At 42.1% G+C, this 13,991-nt stretch overlaps 1 protein-coding gene across 3 annotated transcripts in view; it reads left to right on the top strand.

Annotated features, from left to right (window-relative positions):
• BCL11A (BCL11 transcription factor A) overlaps positions 1-13,991 on the top strand; it is a 267,794-nt gene that overhangs the window by 112,148 nt on the left and 141,655 nt on the right. For all 3 annotated transcript variants that reach the window (XM_083733298.1, XM_083733297.1, XM_083733296.1), the window contains one exon: positions 755-1,084. In XM_083733298.1, coding sequence (XP_083589424.1) covers positions 755-1,084 — 330 coding nt within the window. The remainder of the gene's footprint in view (positions 1-754; positions 1,085-13,991) is intronic.

The raw sequence follows: 13,991 nt of genomic DNA, 5'->3' as shown, positions 1-13,991 counted from the left end.
TCTTATCCTCACTTTTGGAGAACAGGAATAACCATATAATCGGTGATTTTTAAGATTATTCATTCATTGTTAATCTGGAAAAAGCAGCTTTTTCAGGGCCCTCTAAAAGAGAGAGAGTAACAAAAAAGAGGGAGAGGGAGTCTGAATTGCTCATAATTCATTATAGCTTCTTTTGCTTCTGATGGGACTGCTTGACATCGCTGATAAATTCGTTTTCCTGTTGAATGACAACATGCTATAAAGAGGAAGCTCCTTTGCTGTCTTGCGGTCAGGGTTGGACTGGCTTTATCTTGTTTGTCTTTTTAAAAAGCAAAAGAAAACTTTAAAAAAATGGGGTTACGTTTCATGCCATGCCCCTGTGGTGTGTCATCCCCCGAAGTTTATTTTACGGAAAGGTCTTAATGACATTAATGTAGTGCCTCTTATTCCTGAATGACTGCTGTTCAGAACACAACGGATAATCTTTTATTTAAAAATACCCATAGCACTATTGCTGATTTTGGGAGGTGAGATAGCACAACCGTTTCAGCTTTCCTGGTTTTTGTAATGTTTGGTCTGCTGTGTTCAAGGACAGTCCATGCCACTTGCCCCCTGCCTCTAAGCCTAGCTTCTACTTCTTCTACTTCTAATTATCCTCTGCCAGTCAGTGTGGGCAGTATTGAGCTAGACAGGCCAGTTCTCTTGACTCAGTTTAAGCTGTCTGTGTTCCTACAAGGTTCCTGACCATTGTCTTCTACTCTTCCTTTGACTACAGCCGAACCTATCGAAGCCATTCTCACGGATGACGAACCAGATCATGGTACGTTGGGAGTTCCAGAAGGGGACCACGACCTCCTTACATGTGGCCAGTGTCAGATGAACTTTCCTTTGGGGGACATCCTTGTTTTTATTGAGCACAAACGGAAGCAATGCAATGGCAGTCTTTGCCTAGAGAAGGCTGTGGATAAGCCCCCTTCGCCCTCGCCGAGCGAGCTGCGAAAGGCATCCAATCCCGTGGAGGTTGGCGTCCAGGTCACACCCGAGGATGACGATTGTTTGTCAACGTCATCTAGAGGAATTTGCCCTAAACAGGAACATATAGCAGGTAAATCGAAGCGATGGGGGGGGGGGGGAGAGAATGGGAACGTGGGAGAAAGCACCAGCATGTTGTTGCGGGGTGGTTTCCTATTAGAAATATAGAAGTTTAGTAAGAGGCCTGTTTTTCTGAAATTTCACCTGGCAGTTCACAAGATAAATTATGTTCATGTCAAGCATGCACACAACACACACACACGTTCCTAAAATCACAATTCCTGTTCTGCACCATTGAGTTAAGTTTCCAGCTGCTTTCTTTTCAACTTCCACACCTGTCCTTTTGACTCCTGCTGGCTGTTCCAGGTGTGGTCATCCAGAGAGTATATGAGAATTAGGTTCCCTGCCCCTCTGCCCAATAGCCTGTCTTTGTGTCTGCATTTCCACTGATGCCTTCCTACATACTTCAAGGTGGGAACATGCCATTACAGCATCATACTTCACAGTCGTGTTTTAATGTGGTCACACTGGTGTTGGCACAAATGTTTTGTGCAGTAAACGTGGTGGGACAGAAGCTTCTAGCAGGAAACACGTGCTAGGGAGACTTGATTGGCAGCTGCCCCCTGCTTGTTTAAGGGATGTGGGTCTATCTGCTGCATTTTATCTGCTTGTTGTGTGAAATGCCCGCTATAACCCCAACACAGCTGTGCAAAAAACGATTCCTTTGTAAACTATGCATTTGGACTATAGGGTCAGTCCTGGCCTCTTGCTCCTGGTTCAGTTATTCTTCTTAGTCTCTTGGATCCAGAGACCCATGAGGTTTCCTTCCCCTCACTTCCATCTCCACAAATCCAGCCCCACACCACTAAGCAACGATACAGAGAGGGATGGAAGAAGCTTGCTTGGCCTTCTAGTTGGAACCATCTCTGAAGCCTGTGCTTTGTTAGTGCCAGCCTGTCAAGGCACAGTTGAAGTTGGGGTACCCCCCCCCCAAGTGTTTAGATAGCTAAAACCTCAGCCTGATCACAATGGTCTGTGCATGCAGTGCCAAAAAAACTCATTTGAATGCCACAGGCCTGCTCTATCATTTTTTTTATTTTTAATTGTACCTGCTTTCCTCATGTCTGCTGGAGCCGGTTGCTTTCCTTTCTCTTCTTTTAATTACGCTTTTTTTATGTGTGTGTGCAAACTCTGGCTTGCAACGGGTGCGTGTAGAGGGGGAAGGGTTAACTTCTCCCCCAGCCTCCGATCCATATTGGCTGTCACCGAGTGGGTTGTAATTAAAGGCAGCCCCTTGGCGAAGTGACACGGCTGACCTTGACTTTAAGATGCCATTTTCCACTGCCCAGGCCAGAGTAGAGAGGGCAGTTGCTGTGGCGTGCAGGCTCGCGTATTCGAAAAGTTTAAGGGCACGTTGGAAATTTCAAAAGGTTGGTTTGACAGGGGAGGAGGCCTGCTTCCTTGCAGTCCTGCCTCTTCAGCCAAATGATAAATGTCCCCCCCCCCCACTGTCTCTTGTCTCTGATGTGGTTTTGACAGATGTATCTTGATTTTCTTCAGAGGCTTTACACCGCCACATGCCACCCATACAAATGTCCAAGGTGGATTGGCTTTCTCCCCCGGGCAGTGGCACACATCCCAATGCGTAATTAAATGGGGCGGGGGGGGGGAGAGAAAATAAAAGTAATGGATGTCGTTCCCGGCAGCTAATTATCTATCTATCTATCTATCTATCTATCTATCTATCTATCTATCTATCATCTATCATCTATCTATCTATATCTATCTATATCTATCTATCTATCTATCTATCTATCTATCTATCTATCTATCTATCATCTATCTATCTATCTATCTATAATTGTAATTACTGGCAAATTACAATTACACATGCATTTGCATGTTACACAAGCATTTGCATGTATGTGTGCGTTTCATAAAAATAAAATTAAGTGAAAATATGTTTGGACGTTAATATGAGATCCGTTAATTCCGCCTGGCTAATAAGGGTCCTATTCGTTGTTAGGATACAGTTGGCAAAAGGCTGCTATCCCTTTAAAGAGGAGGAGGAGGCTGCTTTTAAAAATATGCAGCATCAGAAATGACATAGATCTGTTAAGTAAAAGGGAAGGCTGGGAGAGTTAGCATAAAGTATCACTTGTGCTCTTGTTTTAATAGCCTAAGGGATATTGTGGTATTAGGAGAAGGACTGTGTGTAAATCACATGCTGTATTGCATCTCCCTGCCCCATCTGGCCTTATACACAATCTCTCTCTCTCTCTCTCTCTCTCTCTCTCTCTCTCTCTCTCTCTCTCTCTCTCTCTGGCTAAGTAAGGGTGCAGTTCAAAGTCCAGTTAAATTGGCATAGTCCTGTCTAAAGTTGGTAGGGCTACAGCAGCATAAGTAGTCTGGCGTTTTCCCCATCTCAAATGTAGGAACAGAAGGACATTCTCAGTCCTCCCCCCCCCCCACCTAAAATACAGTAATTAAAATAAACTTAATAGTTCTGGAACATAGTTGAGGAATCGAAATTTGTCACCTTTTTGAAATTTTATCTTTCTAAACATTACAGTTCAGGTTCCGGGGCCACTAAGATTGGAACTTAAGCGTCACAGGTTTTGCAGAGTCGGTTGTTTTCTTTCGTGGAATAGCGTGTGTCTGAGTGAGCATGCATGGGAAGCAGTGCTTAGATTTTATTGCCGAAATCGTTATTTTTCATCAAGAGTTAGAACACAACGAACATTGAAAGTGATTGCCAACTTCAAAGCATCCAAAAAGCCACAATGTTTAATTCGTCCATTTGCAGTTTGCTGGAATTCTGAATTTGAATGAAGTTTTGTACTAAATGGCTTATATGGATAAATCACCACATACGTTATTTTCTTCAGATCTTTTTTGTATGCATCTCTAGTAGAACTTGCATGTCCCCTCATGTTATTAAAACCTTATACTTCCTCTGAACAAACAAAGAGGCAGAGCAAGCAAATAAATACTTTTTACTAGGCCAGCCAGATGCAAGTTTTCAGATTTTGTAGGATTCTTCTTCAGGTGTAAGTTTTCCAAAATAAGGCATAATGCAAATAAGCTATAGCTGCAAATTTTGGGGTTTTTGTTGTTTTTGCTTTGCCTGAAGAAGAGTTCTGTGTGATATGAAGGCTCCCATCCACTGTTTTGTGGATACCAGCAACTTAGCTATTTTAATTTCATTTATCTCTAATTTTTAGTATACATATTTTTTGCCCTTTTAAACTTCTAATTGTAATTCCTAAAAGCTTGGCTTGATTTGTTTGCATGTTAAAAATGTAAGTCAGCTTCTATTGTGAACTTCAGTTATCCAGCAATCACTATCTGTGTTCCAACTTCTGTATTATGCATTATTTTGTGGTTGTCCCCTGCATAACCCCATGTCAGAATTGCTCTTCATAAGCAACACTCCCATTTATCCAAACTTCTGATTATCTTAGGCTTTGTGTGATCCTCACCACTTGAATAAATAAGGCTAGTCCTTTATGTGTATTGAAATTAAACAGCAAGGATGCTGATTGGGCAGGCTTTTTTATTTTTAAAAAATCAAAACTGCAGTGTGATTATCTTTATAGTATGTAGGTTAAGCTGCTGTAGCGTCATGTGAGGCTCTGACCATTACGTCACGTGCCATCCTTGTTCCGAACGGGAATGAGGTATCATTAGTGAGTCCGGCACTTTCCGGAAGGATTTTCAGATCTTTTGTGTACTGCAGGCTTGCTAAATCACCAAATATGGAGCAGCCCTTCTGTGATGTAATGTGGTATTTACATATTGAACAGCTTTGTATAAAAGACAGAAAGCAGTGTCTGTCAAGCAAGAATTAAGGTGTGTGTGTGAGTGTGTGTGTGAAGGGGAAGACCCAGCAAAAGAGTATCTAGGTGTTCTAGATATATTGTTTGGTTCAAGATGTGACAGAAAGGCAAGAAGAGAGAGATGGCTTTTGTTTAATGCATTTCTACTGTTTTGCTGAACTTTGACGTGGGTTGCATTGCTGATGTGAACAAGCCACTGAATAAGTTGCTCACATTTCCAGGATCAACATCCTACCAAAGTCTGGTGAACTCTGATTTGTGTCATCAGTCACTGGCGATTTGCTTTTCACCAAAGCAAAAATGCTTTTGCCTTCTTTCTATTGGTCCTTGCAGAAACTGATAATATTGGTTTCCATTTTCGAGGAAAGAAATTGAGGCTGGAGAGGCAAGAGATGTTTCCAAAGTCAGAATATGAGTTCAGAGAGGAGGAGGCATTTGAGTTCCGGTTTCCCAGTTCTGTGTCTGGCGTTTTTCCTATCCTGGGCTTAAGATTTGGGGGCACAGTTGTAGTGATACTTGGCATTTGTACAGTGTTTTCAGAAATTCAGAGCTCTTCATGTTACTATGGTGAGATGCTTTCATCCATCTTCTCTCCTCAAATTGCTCAGAGAGCTGATTTCTAACATCTCAACATAAACACAGTTCATATGCAAGGTAGAGCGACTGATCCCAAAATAAGATCATACCTCTTGCTTGCAAATTTAGAAAAACTGCTGTCCCCTTCATCCTCGACAACACTTAGAATCGCCACTCTGTGTATAAGCGTACATTGAAACTGCAGATAAAAATACATAATTTTTTTTTAAAAGACACACACACAAAATTGATATTTATACCATCTTTATTTTTTTAAAAGGTAAAACATGAAAGGTGACTTGAGTGATTAAATACAATTGGCCCTAGAGTTTTGTCACAGCCTGTTGATTTTGCTTTGCTGATGGTTGTGGGAAAGGCAGAATGGAAAATGGACGTATGGACTAGATGCACTTAGAACTACAGTTCATCCAGTAAAATTGACTGGCAGTAGATTTGAGGCAGACAAATTGCACAGTTAATTTTACAGAATTCTCTGCCACAAGGTGTGATGGCAGTCACTGGGATAGATGGCTTTCGAAAGGGATTAGACAAATCCATTGAAGAGGAGGAAGAGGAGAGGTCTCCCAGGGGCTATTAGCTTTGATGGTTAAATGAACCTCATATTCAGAGGAAATACGGCCCTGAATAACAGGAGCTGGGGGGGGGCATAGCAAGGGAGGGGTGTTGCCTTCAGGCTCTGCCCATAGGCATCTGGGATGAATCTACTTGGTCATTTAGGAGGCACAGTACACTGGGCCTGATGGACCTTTGGGTTGATCCAGCAGGGCTCCCCTTTGTGCCTTTTGTGCATATGCAAGAGTACTGTTGCAAGATTCTCTTCCAACATATAGGACCTGTATGTATTATAGGTGATGAGGTGATTGTCTTTCACTGTCTCTTCCAGAGTTTATTAGAAAGTGAGAGTACCCAAAGAATTCTGGGTTTCTCTTTCTCAAGTGGAAAACAGTTTTCGTAAATCGTTGATGCAGCCAGGGGTGGGGGGATCAAATGTTGCTTCCTAACAATAATTATGATAATTCCTCCCCCCTTCTATAATCTCATTTCATTTTCCCCTGCCCAGGCGTTTTAAGCGATTCCAGGACAAATTTTGACACACCACTGAGCTAACGTTTCAGTATAAACTCAAGTGGTGATAACCTCTCCATTCCCATTCTTTGAATTCCAAGTGAAATTAACATTTTCTCTCAGGCTGAGCTAAGGGTGGGGAACATTTCAGGGGGTTGATGGGATGCCACACACCCACACATTCCTTTCCCCCGTCTCTTGCTGTGCCAGTCCTGAAAAAGAAAAGACTAGCTGACCATGACATTTGGATAGATGGGCAGGTGCTGGAGTGGGTGGGGAATCCGGTGTTTTAGATAACTCTTGAAGAGATGATCTTTCATGATAAGTGTCTAGGAAAAAAACAGGAGCAAAATCCTCCTTTGTAACAACGCAAGAGCAGGTCTAGTTAAGAATCCTGCAGTAAGGCGTTTATTGCCCTTTTTCATATTAAATACGGATACTCATTGAGCCATTTTCTAGTCAGAAAGCTTGTGTATTACAATAAAAGGCTGTTTTCTTAGGATAAATAATGCTTAGGGTTCACTGCTTTGAAACAGAAGAAACAAGCTACTGAGTCACTCTGCTGTGCAGTGAGATGATGCATCTTTTAACTCTCTCGTTCTAGATAGAGGAAAGCTAGAACTGTCATTGATGTGATATTTCAACAGCCCACATTGTACAAACGATAAATTCTCGCTTCCTCCCCCTCCCTGCCCGTTCCCTGAATATGTGCGTTCATTAACATCTAAGCATATGGGTTAACTTGTCCACAGGCTCTGGAGTGACACAGAATTTTTTAGTTGATGTTGATCTGTTGCAGCAGCAGCAGAAAAAAAAAATCTAACCAGAAAATTAATAGAATCTGTATATCAAAAAGTGCATGCACCTGGCCCTTTAAAACCTCTTATAGCAATGTTTCGCAGCCACTGGCCAGACTTTGATGATGTGTGGGGAAAGGTGTGGAAGACATATGTGGGCAAGAAGATAAATGCATAGCTAGGTAATCTTTCTCTATTAGCTTTTAAGAGCCTGTCCATTATATAAATTTGGGTGGCATATAGTGGTGGGGAAATAGGATTCTGTGCTTCAGTTATACCTAACTGGATTATGATATGTGTATGTGCACCTATATATTTAATTTGCGAATATGCATGGATCTTCTATATGCCGTACAAGAGAGGAGACCCCCTTTAAATCATGACGTATATTTTTTTGTAACCTTGCTTTCCATACAAACCCAGCCATACATTTCTCATGTCATAATCTATTGGGAAATTAACCCAGCTAAGTGTGATGTGCTTCCTGCAATTAGAAAGTAGGGGGTTTGTTTGCAGCCCCCCTACCGGCCAATATCTTCAATAAACAGACTAGGTGTAGAACTAACCCATTTGAGGTTATAATGTTGTGGTGTGCAAATGGATTTTTTTTTTTAAATTTAGCAACTCTGAGGAATTGAGATATTTTAGATTCCAGAAATTAAAAGTTGAAGTTTGGATGGGCAGGTGGGAAACAGCTCCAGTGCTAAGCGCCAGCCATTAGCTGATCTTGCTCAATTCAGAAGGACACAGAAGATTGTTTTAAGCTGAAAAAATTTGGAGGGAATTCCCAAAGGCAAAAGGAATGCTTCCTGGATCACACCATGTGAGCAGCATTTGTAAATAAGACACAGGAAAGGTTGTGAACTGGCAGGCTGGCTGTTGTTGTTTTTTGGTCAAAGCACAATGTCAGAGCGAGTCTTTCCAAGACAAATTGTAAATAGAACCGTCACAACAATTGCACGACTGAGCTACAGAAGTGCCTGCCTTTCTCTGGCTGGACCGTTGTCAGAAGACTTTGGAGAAGCTTAATTAAACCCAGAGGCCTGTTTGGATGTGAAATTTTACTTCTGTCAAGCAAAGAAAAACCATGCTATGTTGCAGACGACCCCAAAGTTCTTCTGATTTGCACGCACAAGAGGGGAGCAGTTTTGGAGCGAGATGTATGTGTGATATAATTGGCATGTGTGCGCTTCCCCACGTTTGTTTCTCAAGTTGCAATTTGGGAGAAAGCTCCACGTGTCTCGTGTTCATCCTTTGTTTATGGGAACAGCAGGTGGGGGGGGGGGGAATTGTACTGGTTTTTCTCCACCCTCTCCATTCCAGATGATTGATGCAAAAATCAGCTGTTACTTCAAACATATATATGGAATCTCTTTTTTTCTACACCACTTCCAAAGTGTGTATGTATGTGTGAGTGTGTATCCATATTTATTGTGTGTGAATAAACAATAACAGCATGCAGAGAAGTTTCCTTCTGATCGAGCATAAGTATTTCAAAGCAGCCTCCACATGGGCTGAAGTTCCTCGAATTAACACAATTTCTTCTCTCACAAGAGTATCGTTCGGCATAAGGGATTATGAATACCGTCATTCTTTCTTTCTCGTTTGAGTGTCTGGCATTTAATTGTCGCACAGCCAATGAATCGAAATAGACCTGGATGCAAATCAAATAGATCTGTCTATTTATCCATTTATCCACATTTCAGTTTCCAGTCATTATATACAGTGCTTTTTTTCTAAAAAAAATGTTTAGGGGTACTCTCATTTTCCTACTCATATTGAAATACTGCCCCTCAATGAGGCCGAACTTAGATTCACAAAATGTTTAGCAGTATGTGTACCCCTGTGTACTCCCAGAAGAAAGCACTGATCTCTCTCTCTCTCTCTCTCTCTCTCTCTCTCTCTCTCTCTCTCTCTCTCTCTCTAATATCTACTATATATATTATATCTGATTATATCTGTATCAGCTCCAAAATAATTTAATAAATGCAAGGCCTTGTGCGGCTGGACTTGCTTAGACAATAAAAAGATTGATTTATGGGGGCTCAGCAGGGACACTGGAGGAGGGGAGGTTTGCGTGTGTGTCTGTGTGTGTCGTGGGGGGGGGGCAAGTAGAGTACCAATGAATAAACAAAATATTTTAGATCAAAATGAAGAGGAAGGAAATAATTCTTTCATGCAGGCTTCTAATATTGTGAAACAGATTGAAACTATTTCAGCTTTGTGAAATGCCAAGAACCCGCATTCTTTGTGTGAGCCTTTCAAACGCAAAACGAGAACCAAAGTGACATAATAATTTCAGACAGTGTATGTGAAATATGCATGCGTTTGTCACTTAGAATATGCAGAATCTTTCGGACAAAATTCACTTTTCAGACCTCATTCAGTTTGATACAATATTGTACAGCAAAACCAACTTCTCTCACCCCCCAAGCTGCAGTTGGAGTGACCAAAAACAATATGGCATTTTGTTATATTAAACTAATAGTAGAATTAATACATTTTCCTATGTAACAATAATAGGGTGGTTTTTTGGGGGGGAAATTTTTTAAGTAGCATTGCTGTGAGAATGAGTGCTTTGTTTATGCATGTTTAACTGATTGGGTGCATGTTTGAATATAGAATCTCACAGAGCAATTCTAACTGGGGTGTGGCGGGAAAGGGATTCTTTACTGCATCCTCAGCCCTACCTGTGAAGGTGGACCCCCCCCCCCCATTTTCATTGCATCACGTCCGGGCTGGTGCTGCACAGGGGTGCATATTGGGTCCCTCATCAGGAAAGTGTTGGCTTTCAGTCCAGCAGATCCAGCTCTACTCCTTGTATGCTGTGTATGTATTCCCCATTTTGGGGCTTTTCCCTAGCTACTGCTGGCAATTGCATGTGCTCCAATGTGGTTTCATGTAGGGGGGTTCCTTTGTTATGGTGAAACTCCCCCTGTTGGCAGAGGCCAGCTGGATCAGGCGCTATGATTACAGGCAACTCCCTGTTTCTGCGGGGGTTGCGTTCTGGGTCAAAGTGCTTCGGTGGAAAACACATACCCCCCTATTCTGGCCCCCCATTCTGCCCCCATTCCTCCCTCTTCCCGGTCCAAAATGACATACACGTTGGCAGTCATGCTTCAGTTGGACATGCCTAAAATTGTCACTGCCTGTACTCTGCTCAAGATTGCATTTCACAGGAAGAAACCCTGGTTTGTATACTCTACAGGATGGCACCTTGCTCATTCAACCTCCCTCATGAGCGTACCTGTGTATACACCGTGCTGGTAATGTGTGAAGAGGCCATGTAAAGAGTCTTCTCCTTATTGCCTGGAAAATCTACATTTTGTATTGTGTACAGTGTGCTCGTCCAGTTTTGTTCGCTTTGGTCATACCGCTATATCAGATTGTGGAGTAAATAAGATTAGGAATGTCTTTTGTAAATAATATCAGGGAACATGAGCTCAGCCAATAGTACTTCATTAATTTTCATTTAAAATTGATTTTCCTTGTCCTCTTTTCCAAAAAGTCTTGTTCAGATGAGCATATAAACTTCTAAGTTTTATTGTTCAATCAGTGAATAACTTGATCCATGTCTGTTACATCAGTCTTATGTTACTGCTTAGATTTTTTTTTTTTGATAGGATCCTAGAACAGTTGGTATTTCATAGGACTATGGGCTCTCTAACTACAGTACAGGTTTTCATATATGTATACTGTGCTTACAGATTAAACACATAGGAATAGCTACTATATGCAGGAGTGTTTTGTATGCTGCAGTGCAAAAGTGTTCGGCAGAGAATTCAGCATCCTGAGAACATTGCTTTTAATTTTTCTAAGCAAAATCATACACGCAAAAAGAAAAACAAGTTTCTAGCCTGTGAAGATTTGAAGATAGGTTTGAAATCTCAGAAGCTGGGGAAGGGGGAGCCAGAAGAGAATTTCCAGTGACCAGGTCTTAGCTCTCTATAGGTCCTTGTGGCTGCAAAATGAAAGTAGATATGCAAAGTTGCTATTTCTGCATAGGTTATATGCTATTGAGACTAGGCTAACTACCTACTCCTCAGAATTTTACATTCTGCATACATGAGAATTGTAAGTGTTGAAGGACGGTGCATATGAGGAAATATTTGCTCTTTTGCCACTTGTGAAGCCAACTGAATTGTTCACATCACAGTGAGCAGATAGTAAAACATGGATGTACAGAAATATAAACCCATGTTCTTGGGGACATACTTTCAGGAAGGTTGCCAATGTGTGTTTCTGTGCCTGTCATAACTGAAGGGATATGTAGGCCCAGTGCTGCCTATTTAGATGTCCTGGTCAGAAGATATCTCTCCTCCTCTTTCTGCTCCAAGAGCAGCCTTATCATACCATCCTTCCTTTAAGGCTTGCATCACCTTCCCTTTCATGTCTTCTCCACTTGGGACTCAAAGTTCTACCTCCACCTTCCCTCATCAATCTTCCCTCATAGATTTACCGCCTTCCTCTTTTAGAAGGAAGACTGGTCTATTCCCTCTCTAGGGTTAAGCAACTAGGACAAATGTTGCATCTGCCCAGTAGATGGTCAAGCCTAGTGGCGGCAAGACATTAGGTGCAATTTCTTTCCTCAGGGAGGAGCTGTCTACTCCCCCTCTCAAAACACATTTCGGTTTCAGACGGCATACAGTGGTACCTCAGGTTAAGGACTTAATTCGTTCCGGAGGTCTGTTCTTAACCTGAAACTGTTCTTAACCTGAGACACCACTTTAGCTAATGGGGCCTCCCGCTGCCATTGTGCCGCCGCCGCGCAATTTCTGTTCTTATCCTGAAGCAAATTTCTTAACCTGAGGTACTATTTCTGGGTTAGTGGAGTCTGTAACCTGAAGCGTATGTAACCTGAGGTATCACTGTGTGTCTGGTGACCCTTACTGAATCTGGGCTCACCATTTGGTTAAGAATAAAAGAGGCATCTCATCTCCCATTGCATTAAAAACCAAAGGGAACGAACCTTTTGTTGATGAAGTTGCTATAGATATTATGAGGTAGAAGAAAGTAACAACAAGGGCTCATAAAAATGTACTGACTTCGTTTTTCGAAAAGCAATTTAATCTTGAATGTATCCCAAAGTGAGCCTTAGCATCATTCTGTTTATTTTCCCTGTCCCTGAAATCTTTGTCTTTGTGTTTCAAATGATATACTGCAACATTGCAATGGTGTGTGCCTGTGCTTGCTGGGGAAGGGGTGTTTCTCTGCTGAATCTCTCTCCAGGACCAAACATCTCACTGGGCATTGTCGGGGTGCTCATCTATATGAGCAAACTACCCTGGGCTGAGGTGTCTCACTCTTGCTAGCTTGGTCGTTGATAAAATCCTGCCAAGTGGTAAGCTGGCTTTTGTGAGCCAACAGGTGCAGATGTGTGGTTAAAAGTGGGGTAGAAAGTGTTGCAAAATGGCTGTCTTTGCTCAAGTTTTAAACCCAACCGAAGGCGCATCTTTGTGTTGAAGCTCCTGCCTTTGGAGGGAGAGAGAGAAGAGCTCCTTTTTCTCCATGCCAACCTAGTTTTGATGTTGTCTGAATTAGGAACATCTTCCTGCTATTTCCCAGCCCATTTTAGTATGCAAACGTGCTCCTGATGAGGCGTGGTGGAGTTTGCTAGGCAGCCTTTTCCTCTGCTCCTCCTGCATTTTAAAAACTTATTTCAGGGAGGTGTGTTTTGCTTCCCTCCGTGGGGCGAGCCACCCCTTGCCAGCCCCTGAGCACATTCCTCATTCCGAGGTGGTGTTGAGTCAGGTTGGTGAGGGCAAGGTTTGAGGTATGCGTGTGTGTGTCTGTTTGTGGTGCGGGAAGGTTAGTCCCGATCCCTGCGGGGAATATGTGTTCTTCATTTGCCTTTACAATTGGAGCACCTCAGAGTGGCTTTCGGGTATGAGCTCAGATGGGCGCATGTAAATAATCTGTCAGAGGCAACCCAAGGAATATTAATGTCCCTTCACCACCACACTATAATAAAGCTGTACACAGCAGGCTTAATATGGAGGCAGTCTGGGGAATTGTAGAAGACTTAGGTAGCCCAGAGAGAATGACAGCAGTGGGGGGGGGGGGGAAATGTTCAGTATGCCATATTTTCCACAGGGTTGTTTTCTGTGATCTGAGATAAAATGAAAACAGCCCCTTTTTATTTTTCATCCAATTTTATATAAGAATAAGACCTTTTCTCTCTCCTCTTCCCCACCCCTTCCTTTACGTTTTAAACAAATGAATACAGAGATGGACAGAGATAAATGTGAGGATGGCGTGATGAGAAATATCTTCCTGTTACTTGTTGAAATCTTTCGTTTTGCTCAAGAATGGCCACACATTAATTCTTAAAGGCAACAGCAGCCCCTTCATCTGATTAAAACAAAGGAAACAGAGTTAACATATGCTATGTTCTGCAGTCTCTTTTGCTCACTGCCAAAAAAAGAAGCAACCTGGTCCTTATATTCGGAGTTGGTTCTCTGTTGTCTTGAGGTTTACAACAAAGCTAAATCAAAATTTATATTTGGGGAGGGGCTGTTCTGACACCCACCCACTTTTAAAATAATGCATTCATTTAGCAGAAGCAACAGCTGTCAAAGTTTAGCAAAATGTACAGAGGAGACAAAGAAGAAAGTGCCTTCCCCTTTAACAACTATATGCATTTTCTAATGGTGGAAAGAAATGAGTTGTCAGTAAGATGTTG

This window comes from Podarcis gaigeae (assembly GCF_964106915.1).
Source record: "Podarcis gaigeae genome assembly, chromosome: 3".
Taxonomy (NCBI): domain Eukaryota; kingdom Metazoa; phylum Chordata; class Lepidosauria; order Squamata; family Lacertidae; genus Podarcis; species Podarcis gaigeae.
Note: the sequence above shows the minus strand (reverse complement) of the source record. Positions and strands in the feature narration are given on the sequence as shown.